The following is an 18,216-nucleotide window of genomic DNA, read 5'->3' as shown; positions in this document are numbered from 1 at the left end:
AGCAGGTGTTCGGGTGGCTAAAGTCAAGAGGAAGCGAAAGTCTCAAGACTTCAATTGTGAAGCTATTTTCCAAGCAAAATGATGACGAGAGTGTAAGTATAAAAGAATGACTACAAGGAAAATAAAAGCAAGTACCACATAGGCAGTATGAGATGGTGACAAGGACATGACATTGCAAGACCAGTTCTCTCACTAATTAGTTAAGCAGTTCTTAAGTACAAAATTTAGCTTCTCTGGGCCTATGTTTCTTCATCTATAAAAATAAAAGATTTTTGAGGGATGACCTTCCCAGTTGTGTGCTCTTGTCCAATACTTTGATCTATCTTTTAGCACTGCTATTTGGAGAAAAAATAATGTGTTAATAAGTTGATAAAAATATGCAGCCATTTATTCCTATTTTCTATTTTCCCTCAATGCTTTTGATTCGTTTTAAAAAGAATTTAAGCTAATAAATTAATCCCAGCAAAATTCTAGAAATGACTATGTGGTTTATGAACAGTTAGGAAAGAAAGAGAAGTGATTGAAGCTCCAACTAGATTTACTAAGGAACTTGTTCTAAATAAAAACAGATGAGATAGTAGGTGTGAAAATATTTGTAGTCTGTGCAACAGTATTTAAATGTTTCTTATTAATTAATTTTTTTACAATGAAAAACTTTTTAGTAAATTTACCAAATTGTGCAAACATCCAGTTCATCAACTAGTAAAAAGCCTCGTGCCCAATTACAGTTAATCCCCATTCCCACCCTCAGCCCCAAGCAACTGCTAATCTACTTTCTGTCTCTCTACACTTGCCTTTTCTGAACATTTCATGTAAATGGAAGAATCTTACAATATGTGACCTTTTGTGTCTGGCTTCTTTCTGGAGCATAATGTTTTTGAGGCTCATCCATGATGCAGCATGAGTCAGTACTTCGTTCTTTTTAAAAAAAAAAATTATTTAATTTATTGGGGTGACATTGTTTAGTAAAATTATATAGGTTTTAAGTATATAATTCTGTAACACATCATCTGTGTGTTGCATTGTGTGTCCACCACCCAGAGTCAGTTCTCCTTCCATCACCACATATTTGACCCCCTTTACCCTCTTCTGCCTCCTCCTTACCCCTTTATCCACTGGTAACCACTAAACTGTTGTCTGTGTCTATGAATTTTGTTTGTTTGTCTTGTCCGTTGCTTTCAGTTTTGTGTCTCACATATGAGTAAAATCATAGTTCTTGATTTTTTTCTGCCTGACTTATTTCCCTTAGCATGATAATCTCAAGATCCATCCATGTTGTCACAAATGGCAGTATTTCATCTTTTCTTATGGCCAGTTTTTCTTCATATTTCTGAATGATAGGAATGCCTTAGAAGTACAGCTGACCCTAGGTTTGAACTGCACGGGTCCACTTATATGCAGATGCTTTTCGATAGCTATGCAGTTAACCCCAGATGGGTTTCACATCTGCAGCTTTAACCAATCACAGACCAGAAACAGTATTTTTGATCCCGCAGATGCAGGCCGACTGCATGCATTGTTCTATGTTATTTCATATAAGGGACTCGGGCATCTGTGGTTTTGGGTATCTGCAGAGGTCCTGCGACCAATCCTCCACGGATGCTAAGGGACGACTGTAGTTAAGTATTTGGAGAGTCAGAGTTATTCCTGGATTTTCAACTGCATGGGGGGGTGGGGTCGGCATCCCTAATCCTCCCATTGTTCAAGGGTCAACTGTATTTATATTTTTATTTAAATAAAACATTTGGTAACATTTGCAATGCTTTTAATACTATCTTTTTAGGTAACGTGAAACAAGGTGGTCATAATACCTATTATACTATTAATGAATGGTATTATTTAATGGTATAAATACTATAATACCTATTATAATCAGTAAATGGCTGCACAGATATCATTGCAGACCATTGCAAATTTAAGGTGGTCCCTAGCATACCATTCCCAGATTCTCTTCTTAGTATTGCCGTGGTGGTCCATGCTTTTAAAAATCAGACTTTGCAGACAACACAGCACAGTTAAAAATCACGTGCTTTGGGCAGGGCTCATAATTTGTTCCAAATATGTGCTATTGACATATTTTATGCCTCACTTTTGCCACCTGTAGAACAGGAGGAATAGTAGGTCCTATCTCACAGGGTTGCTGTGAGGATTAAAGAGGATAATGTGAGGAAGTGATTAACACCAGGGCTGCCTGGCACTTAATGAGCCCTTGATAAACATTAGCTGTAATTCTGATGATGAGAATGATCATATAGGGAGGAAGGTTATACGCTAATGAAGCGTGTGGAACAGAGCTGTGTGTGGTGGCTTGAGTCAGAATGACGACTGATAGTCTGGAAGGATACGGTTAAGATTTAGTGGTTTTAAGATTTAAAATTTAATGGAGTCAATTGGGAAATCCTGCTTATAGGTTCAAAAATTTCGATGACTTAAGTAAAAGAGAAAAGACCTGGCTTGGGCTGAAATCAATTAGGATAGGATCGGGAGGTGGTTGTGTTGCCCACACGATCATTAGAACCAACAAGGAGTTCCAGCTGCCCAACACCAGGGCCATCCTAGTGGGGACTCAGGCAAGTGGCTGTAGCTGTTCAGACTGCTCATGTCCCTTGAGCTCTGTACTGGTCAGATTTCAGGGACTGAGAGGATTATTTCCACTTCAAATCTCATATTTTGAAATCACCATGGCTCTGGAACAAAAGTGAGAAGTTTTTAAGAATATATCAGTTGAGGCACTAGAAGTATTTATTCTGGAAAATATTAGGTTTAGTGGAGGTATTTTAACCATCTTAATATTTGAAAGGCTGACTTGAGAAATAACCAGATTCTATTTTGTTATGGAAGGCAAAACCAGTAAGTAATTTTTAGACAATGATCCATAGCAAGACTGCAGGGGACCCAAATGATAAAAGGCAAGTAAAATGTAATGGAGGTTAGAAGTGAGAAAAGACAGCTTCAGGGGGCATAGGGTTGTAGGTTTGCTTGTTTTGAAATAATTTTTATTGAGGTATAAATTACATGTAGTAACATGCACAGATCTTTCATGTAGAGCAGGATGACTTTTCACTTTGTATGACCCCACCTCCCCCCCATGTGACCACCACCCGGGGTCACAGAACTTTCCATTATCTCAGAAGGTTGCCTCATACCCCCTCTGGCCAATAACTGCCCTCCAACCCAGAAGGAACCATTTTTCTGACCTCTGTGATCATATATTAGTTTTGCAAACTTTATATAACCATTTTGGAGCACTATTTACCAGTTTAAACATACCTCTACCTTCTGACTCAGCCATTTGCAGTTACATACCAGGAGGTGCCAGAAAAATGTATACAAGTGGACACTTTGGTCATCGTTGCTCAAACAGTAGTTTGCCGTAATCAGAAGTGTCTGGACGCTGTAGCACCTCTTGTAATTGCAGAAGTCAAATGTGACTTGTATTCATCTTTCATTATCGGTATATATTGAGTATCACAATTTTAATACATTTTTCCTTTCTTAAAATGTGTGTATATTTTTTTTGGCACCCTCTGTATATCTAAGAAAAATGAGAGTTTTGTTTTTTTTTTTTTTTTTTTTTTAGAAAAAGCTTACACAAGAATGGTCACAACGGCTTTATGCATAATAGCCCCAAACTTGAAAATAGTCCAAATAGCCATTAGCAAGACAATAAACATATTGTGGTCTAGCCACACAATGAAATACTACTCAGCAATAAAAAAATTGAAGTACAGATACACACTACAACATGGAAGGAACTGAAAAACATCATCCTGAGTGAAAGAAGCCAGACACAAAGGAGTACACACTGGCTGATTCCAACTGTATGAAGGTCAAGATTGTAGATTTTAATGAAAGACTTTCACAACAGTTAGATTTTGCGTGCCTCAGACACTTGGAGAAAGTTCTTCCCTTATCAGAAAAGGACCTGTATGAAACACAAGATGGCAAGGAAGTGGAAGGAAAAATGAACTAATGCCGGTAGTTAGCTTTGTCAAAGTGAAAAATATTTATTTAGCATTCCTTGTTTCTGCAGTGAGTACTGGAATTATGTGATATCTTGTTCTTTTCTTTCCTCCTTAGACTCTAATTCTTAAGAGGACTTTCTGGTAATAATAATAGCTACATGCCACTTACAAAAAAACGGAAAGGCACTGCCCAAAATTCGTTCATACAAAATCATTTTAGAATGATTTTGAGGGCTCTTCCTCTGAATAAAAGTTCTGAAAAAATTACAAGCAGTACAGCTGATTTGTTGTTATTTCCTGCTCAAAACTTTTGTTACTACCATTTTAATCACTATTAGCGACTCTATTCCCCTTGTCATTTTATACGTTTCTCTAGTGGTAATAGCATAAAATCATAGTAGACAGACAAAACTGCAAAGCTAGAGAACAGATTCATAGTCACCAGGGGACAGATATGGGTGAAGAGAGTACAAATAAAGGGGGTAGCACGAGAGAGTTCCTTTGGAACAGTTGTGCATTTTGATGAGGGTGGTGGTGTTTACATGAATCTAGCCATGGGATAAAATTGTATAGAGCTACACATGCACATACACACACACACGCATACATGAATGCATGTAAACTGAACAAGGTCTGTAATTGATTTAATAGTACCGTACCAATGTCAGTTTCTTCGGTTTTGCTATTATACTACAGTTATGTATGATGTGACCATTAGGAGAAGCGGAGGGAAGCATTCACAGAACTCTTGAGCACCATTTTCACAACTTCCGGTGAGCCTCTAATTATTTCAAAATAAGAACTTTCAAAATTATAATAGGCAACAACAACCAAGTCAAGTCTCAACTGTTTTTTTTTTTTAAGCTCATAATAATTAGCTTTCTCCTAAAGGTAATGTGAATGGTTTTTCTTATAAGTGAGCCTAAACATGCAGTTCTTGCCTCTGATTTAGATGTTAGGTGGTTATTACATGAAAATATGTTCAATGAGTGCACATTGCAAAAGGAACACGCCAATTTTCATAAAGGTGTGTAAGGACAACCAATAGATCTGCAGGCTGACAGCACTTCGTGTGAGTTGTACCTTTGTACGAGGTGCGATAAAAAAATACGGTGAATGTTTAAATTTTTAAAAATTTATTATAGTAAAGGACACATTGCCATTAATCCCCTTCAAAATACTCTCCCTCACTTCAAACACACTTGTCGCATTGTTCTTGCCACTTTCTGAAGCAGTTCTGGAAGTCTTCTTTCATGAGTGTCTTTACTTCATCATGACAACACTCCGTGTCACACATCGCTTCTGGTACGACAATTTCTGTCAAATGAAAACATTACAGTGTGTCCTCATCCACTTTATTCACCAGATCTGGCACAATGTGACTTCTGGCTCGTCCCCAAAGTCAAAATGACCATGAAAGATAAATGTTTTGAATCGATTCAGGACATCGAGGCGGCCATGACAGCACAACTAAAGACACTCATGAAAGAGGACTTCCAGAACCATTTCAGAAAGTGGCAAGAACTTTATGGGATAAGTGTGTTCGAGGTGAGGGAGAGTATTTAGAAGGGGATAAATGGCAATGTGTCTTTTACTGTAATATTTATTTTATTTAAACATTCACCTTATTTTGTGATCACACCTCGTATGTCTGTGTTGTCAAAGTCTGACTCCAATAATGCATTTGCCCATGAACTTGCTTCAGACAATTTGTAGAACTGATTTCTTCCATTTAGCATCATTGTTATGTTTTAAAAATTCATTTATTGCATGTATATTACAGGAAGCTTTGGAAATACAGATAAACAGTAGGAAAAAAAATTGCCTATAATCCCACCACTCAGAAATAAACACTGTTGATATTTGGTATATACAATTCCAGTCTTTTTATCTCTGTTCATATAAATGCTTTTAAGAAATATATTTGAGATCACAATTTTTGTATACTTATTTTACTTATTGATATATGTACAAAAATGCAACATTTCCCCAGGTCATTCAATGCTTTTTTACCATATGAGTTAAGAACCACCTAGAACGGCACCCCTGGATGTACAACACCTTAACCTACCTCCTGTTCGTGGACATTTAGGCTGTCCCCAGTTTTCCACCATTGGAAACAATGTCACAGTCAACATCCTTAAGGCTAAATCTTCATGCACAGTTATTAATATTTCCCTTAAGATAGAGTCTCAGAAGGGAATTGTTGGGTGGGCGAAGCATTCCAGCTTTTTATTTGTATGGCTAAAAATAAGCATCATTTTAAAAACTACATTGTAAACAAAAACTGTAGCGGGCCAGCCGCCACGAGTCGAACGGTTCCTGACAAGGGGAGTGGGAATGAAAAAAGGCACTCACACTTTGATGATGGCGATCGCGGACCCCAGTGTTCCTGGAGACCCTGAGTTTATTCTGTCCCCAGAATTTATACCTTCTGTGGACGTGCAGTTTAGCAAGTACAAAAATGCATTACCTAGTTAACAGTGAATCTTTAACTTTAACACAGGAGACACAAAATTTACTGAAACTCCCAAATGTAATTATCTTATCAATAGCCCTGATAGGCATCAGCCTTCTGTTCTGGGAACTGGCCACTCCCACCACATTCCTGAGCAGCATGCAAGCATTTTCCAGATGCAGGCAGAGACAATTGCTTCAGGGGGAGGAAATAGGTTAAGTATAAACCGAGCCATTCTGTTAAGGCTTTAAAGTTAACTGCAACCATGGCTCCCCACAAAAAACCTTATTTGAACAAGGTGCTTTACCTGAAGGGGAATTCAGTTTCTTCAGAGTACTTCATTCCTCCTTGGAGACAAGTTGCCATTACCAAATAGACATACTGCTTTGACAAAATTAAAAGAAAAACATTGAAAATACAGCTGACCCTTCAATAACACAGGTTTGAACTGTGCTAGTTAACTTGTATGCAGATTCTTGTCAATACATACATACATACATACATACATACATACATACATACATACTGTAAGTGTATTCTCTCTCATGATTTTCTTAACATCGTCTTTCCTCTCGCTTGCTTTAAGAATACAGTATATAACACATGTCACATACAAAGTATGTGTTACTCGACTGTTTATGTTATCAGTAAGTCTTCTGGTTAACAGTAGCCTATTAATAGTTCAATTTTGGGGGAGTCAAAGTTATACATGGATTTTCGACTGCATGGGGAATTGGCACCCCACCCCCTATACCTACATCTACATAAACTATATTTAACTATATCTAAATAAACAAGTTTTGCAAGAATGTTTTGCAATTTTTAATTTTTGTTAAACAGTGAGAGCAAAAAACTTACTAGAGTAAAAAGATAACACGTTGTGTGAGCATGCCACTAGTGGGGAATGGGGTATTTTCATTTCCTCCCTTCCTCATTTTATGTCAATTCAAATATATTATTTGATTTTTAAGCATTATGATTGTCACCATTTTTACATACAACAGAGAGTAGGTGTAAAAATTTGTTTAAATGGGGGAAACATACTATAAAGTCATAATGTTGCAGAATTCTGTTGCATTTTTCTAGTTGTGAATGTGCTGTCTATGGGTGAGAGGGAGCCTGGTTCTGGATTGAAGATCACCTTTCATTAGGCATCTCAGGAATTCTGCTGGAACACCTCAATTGTGTCTCTTTCTGCATTTCCAACTGGGTGAATATGTCTTTTTGCTTGATTAGGTAACCATCAAAACACAATCTGATCTTTCTCATTGAGAAGCTAAATCCTTAACAGGGTTTCTTTAGTTTGTCAAGGGAGGTGCCATCTTATGCTGCCACCTTCAAATAATTATGACCGTTGTTTGCAACCTTATCTCCTTCCAAGGGGTTTTCATTGGTCCCCACTTCATAAATAGGTGCTAGGTTGACACAGAAGGAACACAGATCACACCTAGAAGGTTAGAAATAAGACTTGGGAAATTTTTAAAGAAAAGTCTAAACTTTGAAGTAGAATGTGTATTACCTGCAATTTTTAAAAAGTATCTTTCAATAACAATCAATGAATGGACCCTAGCAAAGAAGATATTTGATTCCTGGATTGATTTCCCACACTGGGAAATGGTTAAATATTTAGATGTTGGAAAAGCAACGAGACAAATCCATGAGAGTCCAACATTTTTTTATCTTCTTTATGATAAACACACCATTTTATACTATACATATGGTGGTAAAATTTTGTTTGAACATAATATATAAGATCAGGGTTACAAAGACCCCTTTCCCTTTTAATTCTGTGCTGGTATTCTCTATGATTATTTGTATTTTATCAATGTCTTTGAAGTTTCCCTTAAAGAGAAATTCCTCATGCTGGAATTGATGGTAAATACTTGTTATTGGATGAGGTATTGCCTTTCTTTTATGAAATTGTTTTCCTCTGCTGCTGTCTATGGGTTACTTATGGGACTTTCTTTTTTATTCCTACTGTAATGTAATTCTTTCTACAATGAAAACAGCTCTGCAAAGAAATTTACAGGGCATTCCAGCTGTTAAGAGTTCCTCTAACCTAGAGTGAATTTTGCAGCACTAGGAATGGTATATTTTTACCTGGCCTGAATTAGGAAGGTATTTCTATGTCATAATATAAATTTGATTGCGTATTAAAGAAATACCATACTGGTAAGAAATAGAATCATAATTTAAAACGTTATTTCACAGCAGCAAGAGAAAGTAGTTAATTACCTACAAGGAAACTCCCATAAGACTGTCAGTTGATTTCTCAACAGAAACATTGCAGCCAGAGGGATGGCACGAAATAGGCACAGTGAGAAAAACGAGGACCTACAACCAAGATTACTCTACCCAGCAAGGCTATTATTTAGAATCAAAGGACAGATAAAGAGCTTCCGAGATAAAAAAAAGCTAAAGGAGTTCATCACCACCAAAACAGCATTATAGGAATGTTAAAGGGACTTCTTTAAGAAGAAGAAGAAAAAAAAAGATAAAAAAATACAAATGACAAAATGTTATAAACTGCCTATCTATTATTAATTACTTTCAATGTAAATGCATCAAATTCAACAATCAAAAGACATAGGGTAGCTGAATGAATAATAAAACAAGACCCATACATATGCTGCCTACAAGAGACTCACTTGAGATCGAAAGACTTCTATAGACTGAAAGTAAAGGAATGGAAAAAATACTTCATGAAAATGGAAATGAAAAAAAACAACACCTCAGGTGGCAATACCTATATCAGACAAAATAGACTTTAAAACAAGGGCTATTACAAGAGACAAAGAAGGACCTAGTAATCCCACTTCAGAGTATTTATTTGAAGAAACAAAACTAGAAACACTACTTCAAAGGGACATGTGCATCCATATGTTCATTGCAGCATTGTTTACAATGGCCAAGAAATAGAGGCAACCTGGGTGTCCATCAATGGATGAATCCATGAAGAAGAGGTGGTACATATGAGGTCTGACAATTAGGTCCGCTGATTTGTTGCAATGATGTTGCTAACCGTTTTTGATATCAGAGGTGTTATTCATTATGAATTTGTACCAATTGGACAAACAATTAACCAAGTTTACTATTTGGAAATGCTGAAAAGGCTGCGTGAAAATGTTAGACGACCTGAACTTTTCGCCAACAATTCATGGCTCTTGCATCAGGACAATGCACCAGCTCACACGGCACTGTCTGTGAGGGAGTTTTTAGACAGTAAACAGAAACCTGTATTGGAACACCCTCCCTACTCACCTAATCTTGCCCCCAGTGACTTCTTTCTTTACCCAAAGATAAAGGAAATATTGAAAGGAAGATATTTTGATGACATTCAGGACATCAAGGGTAATACGACGACAGCTCTGATGGCCATTCCAGAAAAAGAGTTCCAAAATTGCTTTGAAGGGTGGACTGGCTGCTGGCGTCAGTGCATAGCTTCCCAAGGGGAGTACTTCGAAGGTGACCGTAGTGATATTCAGCAATGAAGTGTGTAGCACTTTTTTTAGGATGAGTATGCGAACTTCATTGTGCAACCTGATATATACAATGGAATATTACTCAACCATAAAAAAGAATGAAATCTTGCCATCTTGCAACAACATGGATGGACCGAGATGGTATTATGCTAAGTGAAATAAGTCAGACAGAAAAAGACAAATACCATATGATTTCACTTATATGTGGAATGTAAAGAATACAATAAATGAACAAAGAAAACAGAAACAAATTCATAGATACAGACAACATTTTAATGGTTGCCAGATGGGAGGGGGGTTGGGGGGATGAGTGAAGAAAGGGAAGAGATTAAGTACAAATAGGTTGATACAAAATAGTCATGTGGATGTAGGGTACAGCATAAGGAATACAGTCAGTAATATTGTAATAACTATGTATGGTGTCGGATGGGTACTAAATTTATCCCTTTGTAAGTTGTATAATTGTCTAATTACTATGTTGCACACCTGAAACTAATATACTATTGTATGTTATGTTAACTGTAATTGAAAAAAAAAAAACTATTAAAAAATAAAAACAATCACCCCCGCAAAGTTCTACCCTGTTTGAGTTTACCTACCCTCACGTGTCCCCTGTGCTTTTACTTCCATGGAAACTCGTTATCTGGACATGTTACCAGCTCCCACCTCTCCATCTGAAATTTTCTATACAAACTGAGAGGAATTGTTGTTCTGGGAGACAAATTTGGCTTAATATGAAAGGGGATTTACCATGGGTTTGAATAAAATAGAAAATGTATAGTTTTGTAATGATTTAATATGTATCTTTATAAACATATATAAAGGTTTCCCATATATTTTATATATATAATATATGTTACATTTTTAACAAAAACTGAATATGAAGTTCTTGAAGTTTAATTCAGAGGAAAGCAGGTTTAAGTTTTTTTACCTGTGTTTTTTTAATCCAGATAGTATTTTTTTCTTCACATTAGTATTTCATATGCCTTTGAGAAATTTTTATAAGTTACAAAGAGGTCCTATTTGCCTTTCATGATATCAAGGGTATTCATGTAATATTTAAATTTATATATTTATAGCTATTCTCTGTTTAAATAAACTCAACATGAAAATACATATTTTAAAATAGAAGATGATTGCTGAAGAGTCAGCCTGGTGGATTTTAAACATGAATTATTCACAAAAATATGAATTACTTTAGTTTCACATACCACATAAGGAACAGCTGTGTACTGTATGCATTAAATTATAAATATATTTGAACTCGTGAAGTTTTTATTAAATCCACAGAAGTAAAAGTCATATTGTGAGGGGTATTAAAATATTCTTAATTTACGCTTTATTAGCCTTACGTGATTAAAATGCTGGTATATTAACAATCATTGCTCCTGGTTTCTGCAGACTTACAAGAGTTCCTACTTTCTTTTTCTCTAACAGATATAAGCTTACCAAAGTCGGCAACAATATGCTACACAGCTGCCTTGCTCAAAGCAAGAGCTGTCTCTGACAAGTAAGTGAATCATGACTGTGCAGTGCTAAATGCCTAACCCCACTTCGGAAAATGTGTTGCCTCTGAGAGTTTCTCTTAGTCTACGACACCCCTGCTTATGACCATGCATTTTCCAAAATCTGCTGATCTTTTCTTTCATTACTAGAAGGGAATGTATATCCCTAGGTGTTTGGGTCCCTAAAGAGGGATTTGTATGAAATTCCATGCCTCTAAGGTGACTTTTTTGTTTTTTTTTTTTTTTTTTTTTTTGCCAGATAATAAATACCAAAAGGCCTACTTGGGACTTACACAGAATGCCTTCCTTTTACTCGTTTTTTGCGCATTCCTCTTCCTTTAGCTGTCCAAACCTGGGCAGTAGTCATAGCAAACATTAAATATGGCAGAGGGGGTGGTCATCTGTCACTCTGCCTCACCAGTTCCGAGCTAACGCTCCGCCCCAGCCCCCCAGATCTGTTTCCTCTGAGTCGCCATCTCAGTGGCACAGTTGCCCACCTGACTCAGGCAGGTGGCTGTGGCATAGAGAATTTCCATAAACATCCTAGATGACTGGCAGGTGAAAGAGGGTAGATGGCTTAGCTGTTTTTGAGTTCAGAAACGCTTATGCCTCCCCAATGCAGTCCTTCTGTCGCACTGAAAAACAGGTAACAGGACAAGAAACAGCCTCTGCTATGTCAGCCAGGTTTGCTGTTAAGTGTGTGTGCACTTCAAAATCGAAGTAATTTTCTTTCATTCTTTTTTATCCTGTAGATCGCCAGTACCTACTGCAACATCTTTTCTCCCTACACAGCGACTCCAGCTTGGGAGGGCAGGGCCAGGGTTGTCACAGCTTCCCCTGTGGTGTCTGCCTGCCAAGCACAGCTCTGGAGTTAGCCCTGGGTGTGAGGTGAGAAAGAGATTGCATGGTCTGGTTTTCTCATTCCCCGGGCAGGTGTCTCGCCCGCGCTTTGGGCCTGCACACGCCCCTGCCGGACGCCCCGGGCTGGCTCTCCAGCTGCGGAGGCTGAGGCGCCTGAAGCCTCCAGGCAGCCTTGACACGGGGTTGGGAGCCTTCTTTAAAATTCTCCCCCATTCTGTTTTTAACCAAGTGCGCTCTTCTGTAACCAAGTTTTCTCTTTTTTCCTGTACTGTCTGCCCTCGTCAGTCCTACCCCACCCCAGACCTAAGCAGGTACCCCGTAGAAAATTTAGATTAGCTCTTTAGACAGAGAGACTTGACAGCTGAATTTAATTCCTTCTGCCTTCAGATGCAAGCACACTTTCTGCTTCTGCTGGGGTTTTTGCTGGCCTCCATCTGAGGGGCCACTCAGAGGTTCCGTGTAGTGGAGGTTTGGAAAGGCCTGCCATTGGTTTGCTGTGGTTTGATGGGCCCTTGATGGGTAGGTGCCTTTCTGGGTTGCTGCCCAAGCAGTGGTCCCAACTGGAAGGTGTTTGTCTTTCTACTTTGCAGATTCTCTCCTGAGGCTGCGTCTCGGCGGGGGCTGAGCACGGCAGAGATGAATGCAGTGGAGGCCATTCACCGAGCTGTGGAATTCAACCCTCACGTTCCCAAGGTGGGTCTGTGGGTACTGTGGGACCACAGGATGGAGGAGAAGGGGTGCAGTGACCACAACACTGTGTCGAACACAAACAGTTGTACAAAACGAACTGCAACCCACGAATGCTGAGGCTCTGTATGATCTATGGTTATTAGGCTCATTTTTAAGCAATACCTATATTCAAGAGGCTTGGGGCTGATTTTCAGACTTTGTACAGTAAGGGTAGATTGATAGACCTGGCGTAGGCAGACCAGGTCGGGAAGTCTGAAATTGGCAAAGCATGGAAATCCCATACATTCGACAGGAATTTCACACCCATTCCAGTCTTATTGAGACCCAATTTAGGAAATGAACCTCGCTGTGAGTAAAAGTGGTAAAAAAAATATTGACTAAAGTGACATTCTAAGTCTCTGTAAATAAATGATAGTTAATTAGTATTGGAAAGAAAGTAATAAGGAAAACCTCAAAGTATGAAGGGGTATTTTTCTTTTGATTTGTGAGTGCCGTTTTAGTAGACGTATGTAGTAGGAAATATTCGTCTTGTTAACCACATGATTGACCAATTTATAAAACTACCTATTATAAATACCACTTTATGATATTTCTAATAGATTTTTCTTAGTTTGATTTTAAGGGAGTCAGAACATGATAGAGGAGATTTCTGTCATCTTTTACTCAGGAGATTGATGTGTATTTACGATTTACCTGTATTTGAGGACCTACTATGTGATAGGCCTATTGCTGGTGGCCATTTCCAGAGTCTCAATATTACAAAGCACATTTTGACCTGTAGGAAACTATTCCTGCAGTTCATATCAGTTACTACAAGGCATAATTTTCTTGGCAGAATGTCTGATGAACACTTTCATTGGTGAAAAATGGCAAAAGAAGACCGTTTTCTTTTTTCTTGTTTTGTTGCAGTACTGTAGCAGAAGAGCGGTTGTGGTGTGTGTGTGTGAGTGTGTGGTGTGTGTGTGTGATGTGTTGTGTGTGTGTGTGTGTGTGATGTGTGGTGTGTGTGTGTGTGATATGAGGTGTGTGTGTGATGTGTGGTGTGTGTGTGATGTGTGGTGTGTGTGTGTGTGTGTGTGTGTGTGAGATGATTTATGGAGTCACCTACTTTAATTTATTTTGTTGCTATCCAGAGTGATAGAGATAGATAATGTAAGGTTTATCGCTAAGTCCCTGAGGTCATAGTTATCTTTTCACAAAACAGGAAGCCGAAGCGTGGTGCCAGTGCCACTCTTGTAGGGGACATATTCATCCCCTCTAGTGCCAGTGGTTAAGGACCAACCAACACAGTATTTGTAGACTTCGGTGTTGGACAGAGTGGTATAAAGTATATCTCTTTATCTAGCATTTTTTCAGCTAAGTTAAAATGTTTATTCAAATTTGATTTAAAACTAATCGTGAAAATAGCACCCTGAATTACAGTAAACTGAAGTCATCAATTAATATTTATTTAATGCCTTCTCTAATTGCAGAGCTATTCTATGAGCATAAATAAGGCTATTTTGAATGGTTGGTTGGGCCTCTCGGAGAGTATTAAAAGCCTCAAGAAATAGTCTGAGGCTACCACGGAAGAGTTTGACTCAGTCATCCAGCGCTCTCCCTGCAAAACAGAATTCTTCTAAAGGGGAAGCATTTTAAATATTTTGTTTCAGTCTAATTTCTGATCATTAAATGGTGAAAGGATAGGGTATGTAGGAATCTGATTCTTCACCACTTTGCTTTGTTGTTGATTGTTCTGAGGGAAAACTTATTTCCAGATCCTCTTCTTCTTTTGATATTTCCACGGGGAAAATGTCCTGTGAGTCACTGGCCTCATATGTTCAGAATTAACCACAGACGTCTGGTACATGTGTACTATATGCAGGCTGTTATAAACATCTCTTACACATGTTCTGCTGTTCATTGGACTACTTTCTAATACTTTAGTAAACACACATGTGTGTGCATACACACACACACACACACACACACACGTGCCTTTTCAGGCATAGAATAGCCTTAATTCTAATGAGATATCAATGAAGAATATAAACTCTTAGGCTTTTGGTGTAAGAAAGGGCCTTAAAGGTTATCTAGGACACCTTCCCATCCTTAGCTTGACTCTTTCCTTACCAATGATATGATAACAGTTATTTTATTATTGGCTTCTCTAGAATGTTCCCTATGTGCCAGGCAGAGTGCTAACTGAACTCCATATGCCATCTCATTTATTTTCATAACCACATGGTGAGGGACATCATATTATTATCCCTGCTTCATAGATGAGGGAACTGCACGTTTGCAGACGCTAAGTACTATAACGTGTTCATGATCACATAGCAGTTAATGGCAGAACCATTCAGGATTCTGGGTTCTCTAACTCTCGAATGTCACCTTCCACTGGTGGCAGCACATCGCTTCCTGGTGCTCACAACGCCTTATAGACTCACATTTCTCCAAGATACCAGCGTGTCTGAAACGCTGCCATGGCTTCTGTTTCTCTAGCACAGAAAGTTGTCAGCGGCCCACCACAAGAATTTCCAGTCCCTACATGCTGTGTTACCCAATTACAGTCTGCTCAGAAGGAGAAGAAATACCAAATATAGTAGCTGAGAACTGTCTTCCATAAATGTCCAGCTTAGTTCCATCAGGTATCCCATTAAGCAAAGGTACATAGTTAATATTTCAACATCCAATGAAAAATATTTACTCGAGAGGGTTCTCTTAGGAACAGGAGGAGGGAGTAAGTATCTCTGTCAACCACATTGCAGTACGGGGAAATCAAAATCTGCAAAAGCTGTGGGTCTCTGTTCTGAAGGACGGCCTCTTCAGTAGTCAGTTAGATTCTAAACACGAGGACTTCTGAAGCGTTAGGTTGCAGCAGGTTATACAGAGGGAGCAGCCCTGAGACTCATGGTTACAAACCACATTGTGTTACTCTTCCTTTCGGAACTGTGTATCCAGTTCTTGAAAATCACCAGTATTGTTAAGATCCTAACACCCCCAGTCGTGCTCAAAAAGGAGTAAACAGTAAGTACATAATCAGTGCACTCTCGTGAGAGACACACAGGGAGAGACTGATTCTGAGATGAGGATGGCTAGTTCGTCTTGGGGACGATCATCAGATTTCCATGGCTCCATTGGAGAGGCTCTACTTCACATTGCCGTCCACGTCTTTTAGCCTTGTGCCATCAAACACTTCCAAATATCCTTAGTAACTCCTGTCTGGATGATTTCCTTCCAGACAAGACATTTTTGTCGAAGAAACACATACCATGAAATCTACCCTCTTAACTAATTTTTAAGTATACAGTTCGGTGTTGCTAAGTCTATGCAGTTGTACAGCGGATCTCTAGAGCCTTTTCATCTTGAGTGACTGAAACTTTGTACCAGGAACAGCGTCTCTCCATGTCCCCCTTCCCCTAGCTCCCAGCAACCACCATTCTACTTTCTGTTTCTGTGAGTTGGCTACGGTAGATCTTGGTGAAATCATGCAGGATTTGTCTTTTTGTGACTGGCTTTTTTCACTTAGTATAATGTCCTCCAGGTTCATCCATAGGACAGGATTTCCTTCTTCTTTAAGCCTGAATAATATTCCATTGTGTGTGTGTGTGTGTGTGTGTGTGTGTGTGTGTGTGTGTGTGTGTATGTGTGTGTGCGCGCGTGTGTGTATCACATTTTCTTTATTCATTCATTGAAGGACACTTTAGTTGTTTTCACTTCTTGGCTATTGTGAATCATGCTGCAGTGAATATGGGGGTGCAGATATCCCTTCAGGATCCTTTTTTTTCAGTTCTTTTGGTGACTCCCTAGAAATGGGATTGCTGGGGCACATGGTGGTTCTATTTTTTATTTTTTAAGGAAACCCCATACTGTTTTCCATTGTGGCTGCACCATTTTACAGTGCACAGGGGTTCCAATTTCTCCACTCCCTTGCTGACACTTGCTATATTCTATTTTTTTAAATAGTGCCCATCCTAACATGTGTGAGGTGAAATCTCATTGTGGTTTTGATTTGCATTTCCCTCGTTATTAGTGATGGTGAGCATCTTTTCATGTACCTGTTGACCAGAGAAATGGCTGTTAAAGTTCTTTGCCAATTTTTTAAGCGGGTCATTTGAGGTTCGTTTGCTATTGAATTGTAGGAGTTCTTTATATATTTCGGATTAATCATATATAGTTGGGAAATATTTTCTCCTATTGCATAAGTTAGCTTTTCACTCTGTTGATTGTTTCACTCTGCTGATTGTTTTAGCTGTGCAGAAGCTTTTTATTTTGATGCTGTCCTACTTGTCTATTTTTGCCTTTTTTGCCTGTGCAATATCCAAGAAATTATTGTCAGGACCAATGTTATGAAGTTTTCATCCTCTTTTCTTCTAAGAGCTTTATGGTTTCAGGCTTAAGTATAAATCTTTAATGCATTTTAAGTTGATTTTTGTGTGTGGTGTAAAATAAGGGTCCTATTTCATTCTTTTGCATGTGCATGTCAGATTTTTCCAGCACCATTTATTGAGGAGAATGACTTAATTCTCGTGTCTTCTATTGTAGATATCAGGTTATGGTCAGCTCCGATAGTGAACCTCTTTGGGCCTAAAGGTTTTTTTGGCCTTTAGGATTATTTCCTTAGGATGGATATACAGAATGGGGATTACTGAGTCGCATATAGAAGCACGTTAAGGCTCTTGATATTTATTGCCAAATTGCTTACAAAAACAGACTGTAAGTTTATACTCTCTTCAGCAGGTGATTCCTTTACCATTCCATCATGCTCTCACCAGCATTGAACAGTTTGTTTAAAACAGAAAAGAGGAAAGAAAGAAGGAAAACAAAAAACATTTATGATTTTATTAGGTACAAATGGAATTCTGTTCTTTTGGTTTGCATTTCTTTACCGCTAATAGTAAGCAAATCATGTAGACTTCTTGTCATGGGAAAACATTAATTACAATGATGTAGCCAGCGGTAGCAACACAAAGTCAGGCAGACCTGGGACACATCAGTGAAAGGGTTGCAAAGTATGTGAATCAAGGACTCCCTCTACTTCCTGTCCATGGTCCGGAGGGAACTGTGGGAAGCAGGGGTTTAATGAGCTCCTTGCCTGTTTCCTTTTTGATGAAATGGGGATAAAAATAAAGGCTTCATAGGGCTGATGAGAAGTGGAATTACCTTGTGTAATTCACCCAGTACATTGTAGGTGCTCAGTGGGTGCTGTCCTCTTCATCAGCTCTTCCTGGTACCTTCAGATCTATTTCTGCACTTGCAGGCCAGGTGGAAAT

At 38.5% G+C, this 18,216-nt stretch overlaps 1 protein-coding gene across 9 annotated transcripts in view; it reads left to right on the top strand.

The window, feature by feature from the left end:
• ST7 (suppression of tumorigenicity 7) overlaps positions 1 to 18,216 on the top strand; it is a 257,050-nt gene that overhangs the window by 204,027 nt on the left and 34,807 nt on the right. For all 9 annotated transcript variants that reach the window (XM_074315680.1, XM_074315683.1, XM_019743205.2 and 6 more), the window contains 2 exons: positions 11,343 to 11,415; positions 12,862 to 12,964. In XM_074315680.1, coding sequence (XP_074171781.1) covers positions 11,343 to 11,415; positions 12,862 to 12,964 — 176 coding nt within the window. The remainder of the gene's footprint in view (positions 1 to 11,342; positions 11,416 to 12,861; positions 12,965 to 18,216) is intronic.

The sequence above is a fragment of the Rhinolophus sinicus genome, linkage group LG11, assembly GCF_036562045.2.
Source record: "Rhinolophus sinicus isolate RSC01 linkage group LG11, ASM3656204v1, whole genome shotgun sequence".
Taxonomy (NCBI): Eukaryota; Metazoa; Chordata; class Mammalia; order Chiroptera; family Rhinolophidae; genus Rhinolophus; species Rhinolophus sinicus.
Note: the sequence above shows the minus strand (reverse complement) of the source record. Positions and strands in the feature narration are given on the sequence as shown.